The following is a 15,882-nucleotide window of genomic DNA, read 5'->3' as shown; positions in this document are numbered from 1 at the left end:
TAGTATGAGTACAGTCTTCATCAGCAGCATATGTTTCCCATGTTAGGGCGTTGCCTAGACTGGGCCTCAAGATACTTCCACCAAGCGCCGCTAGAGTTCTCTTTACTGAGCTGTCTCGCCTGCTCATTGCAACACGTTCCAGTATGAAAACCTATAAAAATTCATGAAAACTAGCAATTTCAGAAGACACCAAACAGATGTGAGATAAATAAATAGACCAAGAGCAGTTGTATGACCTACTTTCTACAACATATTTCTTACACTTTGCTTAAACGAAATAAGTAATTCACGAAAGAAGCAGAGAAGTCTATTAGCGAGTTTGTCACTTCTTCCCGTTTTCTCTAATTCTGCCTCAGTGTATCCGATAAACTGATGGAGATTGCGGTAATAAATAACTTTGTTTTTTTTTTTTTTGCTAGGGGCTTTACGTCGCGCCGACACAGATAGGTCTTATGGCGACGATGGTATCGGATAGGCCTAGGAGTTGGAAGGAAGCGGCCGTGGCCTTAATTAAGGTACAGCCCCAGCATTTGCCTGGTGTGAAAATGGGAAACCACGGAAAACCATTTTCAGGGCTGTCGATAGTGGGATTCGAACCTACTATCTCCCGGATGCAAGCTCACAGCCGCGCGCCTCTACGCGCACAGCCAACTCGCCCGGTAACTTTGGGTTTAATCATCATCTTATAAATTATCAGCTATCCTACCTTTTCCTCCACACATCTGATGTTGCGACATTCGTATTGAAGCCGCTGTTTGGAGAGCGATGTTATGCCCGTTTCGCCATTAGAAAATCCTACATAATTTTCAGAATCTTCTGATGTGGTACAGTTAGGCAGTGCAAGGATCTCAAATCTGTAGCCAGTAGGTGCTTTTCTGTGCCAGAGGACGCAAATTTTTAGCGTAGTTTCTCCATATTTCACTTTTTCTTCCCATAAGATTCAGTCTGTTCTAACAGCAATAACGCTCCTAAATGATCATTTGTACCATTATTTCAATTTGGTTTACTTTTTGGTCATGTTCAGATACCTTAATCATTTTTCTGATTTCATTACCGTAACCTACTTCTCAATATAAAGACTGTTTTCCGTATTCTGGCACTTGAAATCTCATCAATATATATTTAGATTTAACATAAATACTCGTAGTCTTTCCTTGACATAGAAATGAGACTTGTAGGTACTCCCTTTTTTGTTTGTGGGTGAAGTAGATCAGTTATATGCTGAAGATATGGTATGTTCATTGTTATCTGAATCAGAAATTTTACTAAATTTTGATGGCAATACGTCATTTCTTGGAGCTGGAGCCTTCCTGCGTTTCTGACACTTTTCTGTTGTGAACAGGATATACACTAAAAACAGAAGGAACTTCATACATACATACATTATCATTATAGACTGTTATGCCTTTCAGCGTTCAGTCTGCAAGCCTCTGAGAATTTACTAAACGTCGCCACAATCCTCGATTTGCAACTAGTGTTGTGGCCTCATTTAGTTCTATACCTCTAATCTTTAAATCGTTAGAAACAGAGTCTAACCATCATCGTCTTGGTCTCCCTCTACTTCTCTTACCCTCCATAACAGAGTCCATTATTCTCCTAGGTAAACTATCCTCCTCCATTCGCCTCACATAACCCCACCACCGAAGCCGGTTTATGCGTACAGCTTCATCCATCGAGTTCATTCCTAAATTAGCCTTTATCTCCTCATTCCGAGTTCCCTCCTGCTATTGTTCCCACCTGTTTGTACCAGCAATCATTCTTGCTACTTTCATGTCTGTTACTTCTAACTTATGAATAAGATATCCTGAGTCCACCCAGCTTTCGCTCCCGTAAAGCAAAGTTGGTCTGAAAACAGACCGATGTAAAGATAGTTTCGTCTGGGAGCTGACTTCCTTCTTACAGAATACTGCTGATCGCAACTGCGAGCTCACTGCATTAGCTTTACTACACCTTGATTCAATCTCACTTACTATATTACCATCCTGGGAAAACACACAATCTAAATACTTGAAATTATCGATCTGTTCTAGCTTTGTATCACCAATTAGACATTCAATTCTGTTGAATTTCTTACCTACTGACATCAATTTAGTCTTTGAGAGGGTAATTTTCATACCATACTCATTGCACCTATTTTCAAGTTCCAAGATGTTAGACTGCAGGCTTTCGGCACAGTCAACTATTAAGACCAAGTCGTCAGCATAGGCCAAACTGCTTACTACATTTCCACCTAACTGAATCCCTCCCTGCCATTTTATACCTTTCAGCATATGATCCATGTAAACTACAAACAGCAAAGGTGAAAGATTACAGCCTTGTCTAACTCCTGTAAGTACCCTGAACCAAGAACTCATTCTACCATCAATTCTCACTGAAGCCCAATTGTCAACATAAATGCCTTTGATTGATTTTAATAATCTACCTTTAATTCCATAGTCCCCCAGTATAGCGAACATCTTTTCCCTCGGTACCCTGTCATATGCTTTCTCTAGATCTACGAAACATAAACACAACTGCCTATTCCTCTCGTAGCATTTTTCAATTACCTGGTGCATACTGAAAATCTGATCTTGACAGCCTCTCTGTGGTCTGAAACCACACTGGTTTTCATCCAACTTCCTCTCAACGACTGATCGCACCCTCCCTTCCAAGATGCCAGTGAATACTTTGCCTGGTATACTAATCAATACGATACCTCGATAGTTATTGCAATCCTTCCTGTTCCCTTGCTTATAGATAGGTGCAATTACTGCTTTTGTCCAATCTGAAGGTACCTTACCAACACTCCACGCTAATTTTACTACTCTATGAAGCCATTTCATCCCTGCCTTCCCACTATACTTCACCATTTCAGGTCTAATTTCACCTATTCCTGCTGCCTTATGACAATGGAGTTTACTTACTATCCTTTCCACTTCCTCAAGCATAATTTCACCAACATCATTTTCCTCCTCCCCATGAGTTTGGCTGTTTGCAACACCACCATGATGATTTCCTTTTACATTGAGAAGATGTTCAAAATATTCCCTCCACCTCTCCAGTGATTCCCTGGGATCTATTATGAGTTCACCTGAACTACTCAAAACACTGTTCATTTCCTTTTTTCCTCCCTTCCTAAGATTCTTTATTACTGTCCAGAAAGGTTTCCCTGTTGCTTGACCTAGCCTTTCCAAGTTATTGCCAAAATCTTCCTATGACTTCGTTTTGGATTCAACAGCTATTTGTTTCGCTCTGTTTCTTTCATCTATGTACCAATCCCTGTCTGCCTCGGCCCTTGTTTGGAGCCATTTCTGATAAGCCTTCTTTTTACGTTTACAGGCTGCTCTCACTTCATCATTCCACCAAGATGTTCGCCTTTTCCCATCTTTACACACAGTTGTTCCTAGGCATTCCCTTGCTGTTTCTACTGCAGCATCCCTGTATGCCACCCATTCACTTTCTATATCCTGAACCTGCTTACTGTCTACTGTTCGAAACTTCTTACTAATCATATCCATGTACTTCTGTCAAATTTCCTTGTCCTGGAGATTTTCTACCCTCATTCGTTTGCAGACAGATTTCACTTTCTCTACCCTAGGCCTAGAGATACTTAGTTCACTACAGATCAGATAGTGGTCTGTATCATCGAAAAATCCCCGAAAAACTTGTACATTCCTAAAAGATTTCCTGAATTCAAAGTCTGTTAAGATATAGTCTATTATGGATCTGGTACCCCTAGCCTCCCATGTGTAGCGGTGAATAGCCTTATGCTTGAAGAATGTATTCGTAACAGCTAAACCCATACTAGCACAGAAGTCCAGCAAACGCTTCCCATTCCCATTAGCTTCCATATCTTCCCCACATTTACCAATCACCCTTTCGTATCCTTCAGTTCTATTCCCAACTCTCGCATTGAAATCGCCCATTAGCACTATTCTATCCTTGCTGTTGACCCTGACCACGATGTCACTCAATGCTTCATAAAACTTGTCAACTTCATCCTTATCTGCACCCTCACATGGTGAATACACGGACACAATTCTAGTCCTAATTCCTGCAACTGACAAATCTACCCACATCATTCGCTCATTTACGTGCCTAACAGAAACTATGTAGCGTGCAATGGTATTCCTGATAAAGAGCCCTACCCCAGACTCTGCCCTTCCCTTTCTAACACCTGTCAAGTACACTTTATAATCTCCTATCTCTTCCTCATTATCTCCCCTTACCCGAATATCACTTACTCCTAGCACATCCAGATGCATCCTCTTTGCTGACTCAGCCAGTTCTACCTTCTTTCTTCCATAAGCCCCATTAATATTGATAGCTCCCCATCGAATTCCATTTCGTTCGCCAAGTTGTTTCCAAGGAGTCCCTCGCCTGTCAAATGGGAGTGGGACTCCATTACTCCCATAGGTCCGAGGCTTGCTTAAAGTGTTCTGAGCTCGGTAAATTCATGAAGCAGGATGCTGCCCTACTTGCACATAGTCCAAGTGAGGATCTCTCCTCTAACGGGTTATGGACCACTGGTGAATTGTATAGTCCTAGCCGCCTGAGCACAAGGAGGGCCACGACTCAGAATATGTCCGAGATGCCCACTCCCATTCCATAGCAACTGGTATCCCGACTCTCAGGACCACTTACTAGGCCACTCAGCCGTTGCCCATGGTTCACGAACTAGGACGTGACTACAATAACCCACAAACACGAAGGAACTTCATTGGGGGAGAATTTGCTTGATTTGATATACTTACACTGAAATCTGATGTATTTAAATGCAAGCTACATACTCATGCCTCGAAACAGCTTGCCTGCATTTCTCTCTTAAACCACACTCCAAAGAAAAATTATGGAACGTCACATTTTCTTGCTTTTTAGCGGTATCCGAAGTATATAGAGGCTCACGGACACTCACTGACAGGGACAATACTCACAATAAATTGCATAAAATCAGCACAACATCACAATTACTCTGTACATCACAATGTTAAAGTCTGTCAAGAGCAGAACAGAAACCTGACATCTAGTGGCCAAACCGTGAACACGGTTGGGCTGTCTTTTCAGCGGCAAATTAGTAGCTACGTCCTGGCCTTGTATATCTCATAGGCAACAGTTAGGGGAAGCTACAAGGGAATCTGTTCCCCATGTAAAGGGCGGCCTGAATAATTGCTGGCAGTAGCTCTAAAATGCCTGCCTTTGGGAGTGGCAACCTCATCGTAACAATAGCCTAAAATGAGTGGTGGTAATTATCAGCCTCGGAAAAGGTTAGGGCATACCTTGCTAAAAGAGATGCACAGTTCTTGTGCTGGGGAGTTGTGATAAGCGGGCAACCAGCGGTTAATATTATGAAAGTGAGAATAATAAATGTTGTGACCCTGACGGGGGGGAAAATCAGAGGAGCTGATTGATTTTATGGAGAAAGAGAATGTTGCAATGATGGGATTGAGTGAGGTCAAGTGGAGCATGAAGAGATTGAAGAGGATGAGTAGAGAGAGATTTGGAAAAAAAATAATTAAAAATTGACTTTACATTTTATTTTATTTACAAGAAGGGAATCTTACATGAAATATCAATCTGTTTTAAAACAACCTGCCACAATCTTCAACCTTGTCATAATCTTTGGATAGATAGGAAGCAAGATTTTGGATGAATGATGCCAATAACAATATTCTCTCCTATCTTAGAACCACCCATATGGTATAGTACGGCTGAGGCCATATTATTATTATTATTATTATTATTATTATTATTATTATTATTATTATTATTATTATTATACCATCCATGTATGCAAGTTACCTAGGTATACAGGTATGTCCAGATAATAGTGAATGAAGTCACGGAAATACTTCCGATGAATAGAGGCATCCGTGTTCACCTTAGGTCCACAAAGTAGATCTAGCCATGACTATTCCCCCAAAATTTTTGCTATTTGCTTTACGTCGCACCGACACAGATAGGTTTTACGATGACGATCGGATAGGAAAGGCTTAGGAGTGGGAAGGAAGCGGCCGTGGCCTTAATTAAGCCACAGCCCCAGCATTTGCCTGGTGTGAAAATGGGAAACCACAGAAAACCATCTTCAGCGCTGCCGACAGTGGGGTTCGAACCCACTATCTCCCGAATACTGGATACTGGCCGCACTTCAGCGACTGTAGCTTTTGAGCTCAGTTTTTCCCCTAAATTAGATAGAATACTGTCTTTTTTTACTTTGGCCAGGCTGAGTGGCTCAGACGGTTGAGGTGCTGGCTGGCTTTCTGACCCCAACATGGCAGGTTCAATTCTGGCTCAGTCCGGTGGTATTTGAAGGTGCTCAAATACGTCAGCCTCATGTCGGTAGATTTACTGGCAAGTAAAAGAACTTCTGCGCGACTAAATTCTGGCACCTCAGCGTCTCCAGAAACCATAAAAGTAGTTAGTGGGACTTAAAGCAAATAACATTATTATCTTTTTCTACTTCTACCGGACTACCGCGAGCAATGACTGTTCTAAACTCCGGTCTATGCAGCACTAGGGAACCTAGTTAGTAAGTTAACTTGTCCCATCAGTAAGTTAGTCACAACATTTTAAAATCATACCTGTAATAAACATGCAATGAAATGTGAAGATGTTTATGTGAAGATAAGTAATTACAATGAAAGTATATCAAAGGATAATAAGTATACTTACTTCACCTGCACCATCCTCTGGAAGCCACACAGACTCAAACTTAACAACTGCTTTAGACTCCATCGTGTGACTTCACAGGAGAGCCTGAAAAAATTATCAATGTAGTTTTAGTTCACAGATCTCCCTCAATATGAACGGAAATATTAAGAGCCCAAATAAGCATTTCAAGATTCATTCTATTGTTTATTCCTTACATCAGGCACGAATGAACATATAAAAGTTCAGAGAGGCTTTGTTTCTTAGTTAAATTTACACTTCAAATACAGGATCTGACAAAAAAATATACACACACACTAACAAGAAAACATTCTATATTCTTAGTACACTAGTGGCCAGACACCTATCTTATCTTAATTAAATGCTGTTATTTTTTCAGATATATTCTCCTATTAATTAAATGCTTTCTTTCTTCAAATGAAAGAAAACAATCCTGACACAAGTAAGTGCAACCAATAACAGACTCAGTTAAAAGACCCATGGTCGCCAACCCGTGCCCTCAAGATATGAAGCCCTGGTGTGATATTAAACCACCCGGAAAAGAAGGCAATCACATAAAATACCTCAGGGCATCATACACTTTGGTGCATGGAATCTGAAAAAGAGACTGTTCTGGATTTTTGTTTGTTTGTCTGTTAGTTTGTGAGAAGTCATTCGGCAAGAATAAAAGGAAAAAACCCTTCAAAACTTACTTTTTCCAATTTTCCACTGCACATATAAACTGAAAACGTAGAGCTACAACCTCTGATTTGGGTTCAAAATACTTGTCTTGGTGATTTCTCGAAAAGCTTTCTTTCTTTTTCACAATCTGTTTTACATCGCACCAACACACATAGGTCTTACGGCGAGTATGCAATAGGAAATGGATAGGAGTGGGAACGAAGCGACCATGGCCTTAATTAAGGAACAGCCCCAGCATTTACCTGATGTGAAAATGGGAAACCAAAGAAAACCATATTCAGACTGCTGACAGTGAGGGTTCAAACCCACTATCTCGAAAAGGAAAGCATTTTCAACAGAAGGATTTTCCTTCTTTCCTTCTATTACTTTTTTAGACAAAATGTTTATTAAAAAAACACAACAGTATCTAAAGTTGTCAAATTGGTGTGAAAGAATCCTTCGATTGATTCCTCCCTTCCCTTTCTTTTGACGATACCTTCATTCTTCAAAGTGTTGGCCCACTTCCTTTTTCTCTTCTGAATGTGCTAAGGGATGATGGTTGCCCAGTTGTACTCCTCTTAAAACAACACTCACTATCACCACTTTAATATCGCACTAATGGATGGAAGGTGTTCAGCAATGCAAAGATATGAAAGCCCTGGTGTAATATTAAACCACCCGGAAAGGAAGGCAATCACATAAAAAACCTCAGGGCATCATACACTTTGGTGCATGGAATCTGAAAAAGATGGGAAAGAACAGAGATTTAATTAATTAAAGTACAATCCCAGCATTCATGGCTGCTGACGGTGGGATTCAAACCCACCATCTCCGGAATGCAAGTTCATAGCTGTGTGATTCGAACCGCTTAGTATTACTTTTAGTCATGACGCCTCTGAGAGGGGGCTTAAGCCCCCTACTGATTACTGTTAGTGAATGGTTAAATTCTGGTTCAGTGAAAACTGTTATTAGTGACAGGGTTTGGTTAGGTCGCACAATGAACTTAATAATTATTATAGTCAATGTTAAATCCACTAACAGATGCAGTTAGGTTACTATTTATGACAAAATTAGTCACAGTGATGAGTTAGGTCCTATTTGCCTGAAAGTGAAAATTACAAAACACACAAATCATACCCACCGTCGCAGTATCGAGATTTCTCTTATCTTCTTTGGCACTAACAAATTTACTGTGCAGTAAGCTCGCTGGAGGGGAGTGGTTGTGGGTAATAATGATGTGTGTCTGGGCAAGTTTGCTATTTGTTAATTTTACCTCTTCTAGTCTTCTGATTTTCCAGATTTTGTGACGCTGACATAATTTTTATGGCTGGGATTTTCAACAGTTGTTGCCTAACAGACCTGAGTTGAAAAAGCATGGAAATTTTTGATGTGATTATGCTGGGTTTTTAGTGTGATTTATTTAGACTCATTAGATTTATTTTTTGTAAAGGTTTCTTGTTTTGTAATGCCTCTATTTTATATAAATATTCAATAGTTTATTCATCTTCTTGAAATTTCTGGTAAGAAAGCATGTTCTGATGGAGAAAGTTGAACAGCCAGCTATAAATACAAGGGACACATTGTTCAGACTGTGAACCATTCTATTTTGTGCGGCCTGATGATTCTAAAATCCACATCCAGAACTTTCAACGAATATGGAAATTATTGAAAACCAATGTTATGAGACAGAAATGGGAGGAGGATCTATACATTTTTTAGTTCCTGTATATTCAGAGGCATAGGAACTTTTTTTTTTTCAATGTTGCTTTACCTCGCACCGACACAGAGAGGTCTTATGGCGATGATACGATAGGAGAGGGGTATGAGTGGGAAGGCAGTGATCATGGCCTTAATTAAGGTAAAGCCTCAGTATTTACCTGGTGTGAAAATGGGAAACCACTGAAAACCATCTTCAGAGCTGCCAACAGTGGGGTTCAAACCCACTATCTCCCGGATGCAAGCTCACAGCTGAGCGCCCCTAACCACACGGCCAACTCACCCGGTGGCAAAGGAACTGGATTCAAAACACCCAGGGAAATCATGCCGATTTTCTTTTGTGATGTTGCATGGGTGCATATGGAAAGGTGGGGTTACAATCTGAGCATTACCTAACCAATACCAAAGAGGAATATAGTACTATGGTGGCTAGCGAGGGACTAGGCAGCAGCAGAGAGCAGTGAGGTGAGTGCGAGAGAGGAACTCCCTTTGTCTCCACTCCTCCACCCGGGCAACCTATGGTTTGTGCAGGGAGTATTGCCACTTGTTGGCAGCTCTGAGAGCGCTCGGTCCCCCTGGGTGTGAGGGCGGTAGAATAACACACTCGGTATCCCTGCCTGTCCTAAAAAGCGACTAAAAAGGGCCCTAGGAACTCTTACCTTGGGGGCATGGGTTGGAAACTATGGGGGCCTTAGATGAGCCCTGGCATTGCTTCCACTTACTTGTGCCACGTTCGTCACTTTCATCTATTCTATCCGGCCTCCCATGGTCAACTCTTCTTCTTTTTGACCCAAATGTATTAGGTTGCAAATCCTAGGGAGTCTTCCTTTTTCACGTCCTTCGTGGCCGATGTTTTTCTTTGGTGAATATCTTCATTTTTTGAAGCGTTGGACCCCTTATACATTTCCTCTCTGATTAGTGTTAGTAGAGGATGGTTGCCTAATTGTTCTTCCTCTTAAAACAATAATCACCACCATCACCACCTGACAATGTTCAATGCCATAGAATGTCTGGGTGAAAGATTGTGGACGCATGATGTCAACGATATGATAACTTACCAAATAAAACTCTCATATCTGTCTCCCCTTTACAAAATTCAAAATAAATTAGAGAGATCTGATGTGGAATTACACAAAAATATACTTACAGCATACAGAGACTAGCTCGTTTTTTCTCGAGAAGTTAAGCTAAACCATGGTCAACAGATGTTCTTCATACTTGAACTTGTCTTAAACGTCAGCTCCAGGAACTGATGGTGGCCTCTCCAGCTTGAGAAATCTAATTTCCACAGTGCAAAGTCGTGTGTCACCTTCTCCATCCCTAAAATAATACACAAGATGGTTATATGCTTGTTGCAGAACTTTATCAACAAACATGGCAAACATATCTCACAATATTCTGGAGCCGAGATTTCCAACCAGAGAGCCATAAAACTTTCTTCATCAAATGGCTAATTGCGTGCCCATTGGGATAATGTAAATTCAAAGTCAAAACAACTTTCGACCCATATAATGCAAAATCCGCGCAGAGAAAGGTGATATCATGAGGAGAAAGACAAGGTGAAAGGATTGTGAAAACTGGTAGTCAAAGCCGTGAAATTGTTGACAGTTTCAAATACCTACAGAGTGAATGAATGCAGAATACAAGGCTAGACGTGGAGATTAGCAAGAGGGTGCAACAGGGCAATGCATTCTACCAGAGTGTTAGAAACCTTGTCTGGAATAAGGCAGTACCAAGGAAGCATAAAGAGATAATGAACAAAACGGATGATGAGCATACTCCAGATGTTTATGTTTCAGATTTTACACTTAGTTCATCCCAGATTTTAATATTAACTGTGTGTTTGTACTTTAGTTTTCATGTCAGTTGTGTGCTTTTACATTTGTTTAGTTATTAGATGTATTACATTAAGGCTGAAGATGGCCAGCCAAGGCCGAAACTAGTCTCTAGTTTAGTAATGTAATTCAATAATATTGCATAATATAGTATTGAAAAAGGTGGACCATACAACATTAATTTAATAATTACTACTGTGATCACAATTTAATACGGATCATAACCATGAAGTTTATATCCTATGATCATACTTAAAATTACTTTTACATACAAGAATATAGTGTTGCAGTGATAACTGTTTCCCCATGTTAACAGATGAGATTCAGAATGGCTATTGATGCTAGGACATTATAAATTTTCCAACTAACTCATTCCTGGTTGCCAGCGTTTCGCCCCCGTGTGCTAGGTTGGGCTTATCAGTTGATGCCTAGTACACCTACCAAGACGCATGGCTAGTGCATACCGTGGAGGCCACTGCGTACGCTACTTGACGCCACTGGCAGTGCCAATGCACTATGAGAGACTTTGTCTCACTGCCTGCTTGGCCATCAGATGTTATAGATATGATATAAATATTTCAGATTCCCTATGGGAAAATTGGTGGAAAAATATCTAATTCCCTCCTTGGGAACTTAGAATTTCCATTCGGAATTGCTAGGCGGGCAATAATTCTATTGTGGAGTTTTATCTCTCGTATGCAGTTATCAGACTGTGCCTCTTATATAGGGCTTCTGATAAGTTCACCTGCATACACCCCAGCGTCAGTGGGTAGGGTCTGACACATCTCACTCTGATGAGTTTAGAGTCAGATCTAAGACGAAACGCTGGTTAATAGAGCAAACGCCTGAAAAACCTTACATCTGATCTGTTTTTTGACATGCTCTATTGGTGGAAAAATATCTAATTCCATCCTTGGGAACTTAGAATTTCCATTCGGAATTGCTAGGCGGCAATAATTCTATTGTGGAGTTTTATCTCTCGTATGCAGTTATCAGACTGTGCCTCTTATATAGGGCTTCTGATAAGTTCAACTGCATACACCCTAGCATCAGTGGGTAGGGTCTGACACATCCCACTCTGATGAGTCTAGTGTCAAGACTTAAGACGAAATGCTAGTTAATAGAGAAAACGCCTGAAAAGCCTTACATCTGATCTGTTTTTTGACATGCTCTATTGGTGGAAAAATATCTAATTCCCTCCTTGGGAACTTAGAATTTCCAATCAACATCTGTATCATATTTGATGCTAGGTCGAACACGTGCACGCTCCTTGCAAGGTCAAGAACTATGCGTGCTCCTCCTGTACAGCTGCTTAGGTCTCGGAGAGTAGAATCACGGCTGGACGGTTTGCGTTTATAAGAGAGACCCTGTATAGTGATTTCTGTATGACATCTGGCCATTCAAACCCTACTTAAGAACTCTTGTTATATTAATTGAGTAGACAGTGAAAAAGAATGGCTTTCTTCTTAACAAATTTAATTTATATGCACATAAAAGAACTCCTGTTAGAAAAGTTCCAGCACCTCAGTGTCTCAGAAAATATAATAAATGATGCGACATTTTCCATGTCAACCACATCAACAGCCGTTGCCATACACTAAAATTGATAAATGGCATCACTCCCACAGTTTAATATAGATAGACGTGATTGTGAGCGAGTGGTTTTTTTTCTTTCCAGCTACCAATTATTTCAATATTTTCTTGTAACTTTCTTTCATGCACAGTGCAACAGGGAGACCTAGTAATTGGTAATTACCTAATTAATTTCAAATCTTGATAACTTTACAAAGCATCTGAAGTTCAGAATCACAAACAAAAAAAACAGCTGAGAGTTTGGACAGCAGTGTGTATACTGAATTACCTTTTTAGCAGCTTCTCGGAAATCAATAAGTTTGAGCAAATATGGGCAAACAGATACTTCCAACTGGTCAAGTCAGTACAGGGATCCCAGAAATCTTATACCTCTCACGCTGTAAGTCTCCATGATGTAAGAGAGCAAGCAAGTAATTGAATGTCTGTACTGACAGATTTAGGTTTCTAGACCCTGAAGTCATCAACTACAACAGCTCAGTGAAGACAAAAAGCGCTTATATCAACATAGTCCTGAGGACTACGAGTAAATGTATGATGTGAGACTTTACAGGCATTCCTATTCAAAACACAAACATCACCCACGTACTGAATGAGATGGACAATGAATACTGTAACTGCATGTCTCAAACATAAATAACACGAAAGGAATACCGTACATAACATTCGTTCATGCTTAGAGGCCTTTTCAAATGCTTTAAAGGAACTAATCTACTGCAAGTCATGGTGGTGGTCATTATTATTTTACGAGGAAGAACAACTAGGCAACCATCCTCTTTTAATAATAATCAGAAGGGAGAAAAAGGAAGAGGTCTAGCACTTCAGAGAATGAAGATATTGCTAAAGAAGGCAAAGGGGCACAAAAAGTGTGAAAATGAGAAACTCCCTACACTTTACAAACCTAATACCGTCTGGGGCAGAAAAGAACAACATTTTACTAAGGGAGTTAGAATAGGAATGAAAGTAAAGAGCTTGACACAAGCAGAAGCAATGGCAGGCTCAGCTAGGGGACCAGTGGATGTATTCTATTGACCCCACTCACAGGAGGATGTAAGCAACTGTTCAGGGTTTAAAAAACAAGGAAAAGAAAGACAACTATATTGAACAAAATATTTCATCATAAGACTTCTGAAGGAAGTCCATCTCATTAAAAATGAAACATAAGCAACGGGATTTCGAACAGCTGTTTTGTTACGAAAAGCCCCGCCCCATCTATGAAACTGCCACACCAGTTAGAGGGGCAAATAAAGATTCCACAACAACGCGCAGGGAAGAGGAGAGAATAATACGCTAAGATAAGTTCATTAAATGTAACAGCCAAATTTTACAGAAAATGTCCACGCCTATACAGACTTAAGAAACATACATGAATACCTAAAACACAGCAAATACGACGTTAGAGCCAAATGTATTTAATTAACACTAATTTGATACAAAGATCCATTGCATTTATTTAGAAAAGCCTACACTTTGCCAGAAAATCACACCAGACTAAGTGTACACCTGCATTGCACAAAACATTTCGCATTTCTAAGTTGGCTGCAGAAATTTGACATGCGAAAATTCGTTCCAACCATCATGGGCCAGGCACGTTTCGCTGCAGGTCTCTTGTACCCCCTTTGGTTATGACACTAGATGCTGATAGTCAAGAATAAACAAGCAGATTCGAAAGTATGCATTGGTAGTGACATTTTAATTACTTAAAATGTATTCCAAGTATCATTTAAAATCACTTGACCATCAAAATATGTTTAAAAGAAAAAAATAATACAGGACCCTCAGACAACTCAGATGCAGCATCCCCTGTGGGTGGGGGCGGTAGAATAACACCCAAGGTATCCCTGGCCTGTCGTAAGAAGCGACTAAAAGGGGCTTTAGGGATCTGAACTTAGGACCTGGGTTGGCGACCATGGGGCCCTCAGCTGAGTCCTGGCATTTTTCCATTTGCTTGTGCCAGGCTCCTCACATTCAGCTATCATATCTGACCTCCACTGGTCAACTCTTGTTCTTTTCTGACCCCGACGGTATTATAGCACTCGAGGCCTAGGGAGTCTTTCATTTTCAAGCCCTTCTTGGCCATTGTCATTCTTTGGCCGACACCTTCATTTTTCAAAGTGTCAGATCCCTTCCATATTTTCTCTCTGATTAGTGTTATATAGAGGATGGTTGCCTAGTTGTACTTCCTCATAAAACAGTAATCACCACCACATCATATGCAGCACTCTGACAGCTGGATTCACTTGTTGCCGGTGAGTTTCTTAGCAGTAGTGAAAAATCACTCAAATTAAAAAAAAAGTAACCTCAAGCTCACTTTTATCTTCTTCGCGTGCTTCTTCAACAGCTCAGCGAAATTTAAAACTGTCGAATTTTTGCTGCACATACTACGTGATCAGTAGAATTTTTATATGAATTTTGGAGGAATTTTTGATCTACAGCACATACGTCTTTTGGTAAAGGCATGGAACTATGTCTATTTATGTCTTTCTAACGCAGTTTTACCAGCCATTAGTTTCTTTTTACAGTCAGGCACTCAACTAAATCTAATTTATCCCATAATGGTAACTGTTCATTAAATTTACGTCTCCTAAAAGATTCTTCAGTTTTAAGTAACTCATTCCTAATTTGACGCTTCTTCTTCGAAGGAGACGGTCTTTCACAATCACTCGCTCTAAATAATTCCAACAACAGCTGCAAGAAAGAAAGAATAAACAAAAAAGAAAAAAAGGAACGATTATAAGTTACCAAGCTAAACGTCCACTGTTTATTTTCTATTTACTGATAATAAAATGAATTGACCGTCTTGACAATCATATTCCTAACCACCTATGAACTCACTAAATGAAATTAAAACTTCACTCGAGAAAATGGCAGACGAAGATAACAGAAGATCTCTGCAAGCAACAATTACTAGGTTGCGCGCACATTGGAAGCGAGGATGTGCGACTATCATAACGTGTCTACACGCGAGTATGTCGAACAACTCTGAGTTCGCACCTTGAAAGTGACCTGTCTGCAAGTTCGGGTGAGTCTGTAGCCTAGTATTACATTCCGCTTTTTTCCTTCTGGAACCGTATGTGTCTTCGTTTATCATGAATTTCCAACTATTCTTGGAAAATAAACTGCTCATTAGAAGGACAAGGTTTCGAAGAAGGAATGAATTGGTCATGAGATACCAACACTTGTTCTACGATCTGAGAATAATCTTCCCAGTTTCCTCAAATAGCCTAATTTCGCATGGTCAAAGAAACGTTTTTAGAAATATATATTTCAATAGTACTAGGTAAAAATGGGAGAGGCATTGCAAATTTCGTTTGACTAGGTCTATATCAGGAGAAGAACGTTTGACAATCACGTTGAAGGAAGCACAAATCAAATACAGTAATTAACCTCAAATATATTTATTGAACCAGGACATTGCAGTCCAAAAATAATGTTT

The 15,882-nt window shown here is 40.1% G+C and overlaps 1 protein-coding gene across 4 annotated transcripts in view; it reads right to left on the bottom strand.

The window, feature by feature from the left end:
• The window catches only part of LOC136884479 (oocyte zinc finger protein XlCOF19), a 44,484-nt gene extending 30,489 nt beyond the window's left edge, over positions 1 to 13,995 (bottom strand). The window contains exons 1-4 of one of the 4 annotated variants that reach the window (XM_067156674.2): positions 13,914 to 13,946; positions 12,718 to 12,826; positions 10,169 to 10,341; positions 6,649 to 6,732 (exon numbers count right to left, since the gene is read on the bottom strand). In XM_067156674.2, the coding sequence (XP_067012775.1) occupies positions 6,649 to 6,711 (63 nt within the window). In that variant the 5' untranslated portion in view covers positions 6,712 to 6,732; positions 10,169 to 10,341; positions 12,718 to 12,826; positions 13,914 to 13,946. Of the gene's footprint in view, positions 1 to 6,648; positions 6,733 to 10,168; positions 10,342 to 12,612; positions 12,683 to 12,717; positions 13,351 to 13,913 lie in introns of those variants that run through there. The other 3 variants (XM_067156675.2, XM_067156673.2, XM_068229945.1) reach the window with 3 other exon arrangements.
• Positions 13,996 to 15,882: the final 1,887 nt, after the last annotated feature.

The sequence above is a fragment of the Anabrus simplex genome, chromosome 12, assembly GCF_040414725.1.
Source record: "Anabrus simplex isolate iqAnaSimp1 chromosome 12, ASM4041472v1, whole genome shotgun sequence".
NCBI lineage: Eukaryota > Metazoa > Arthropoda > Insecta > Orthoptera > Tettigoniidae > Anabrus > Anabrus simplex.
The sequence above is the reverse complement of the archived record's forward strand: the minus strand, read 5'-3'. Positions and strand labels throughout refer to the sequence as shown.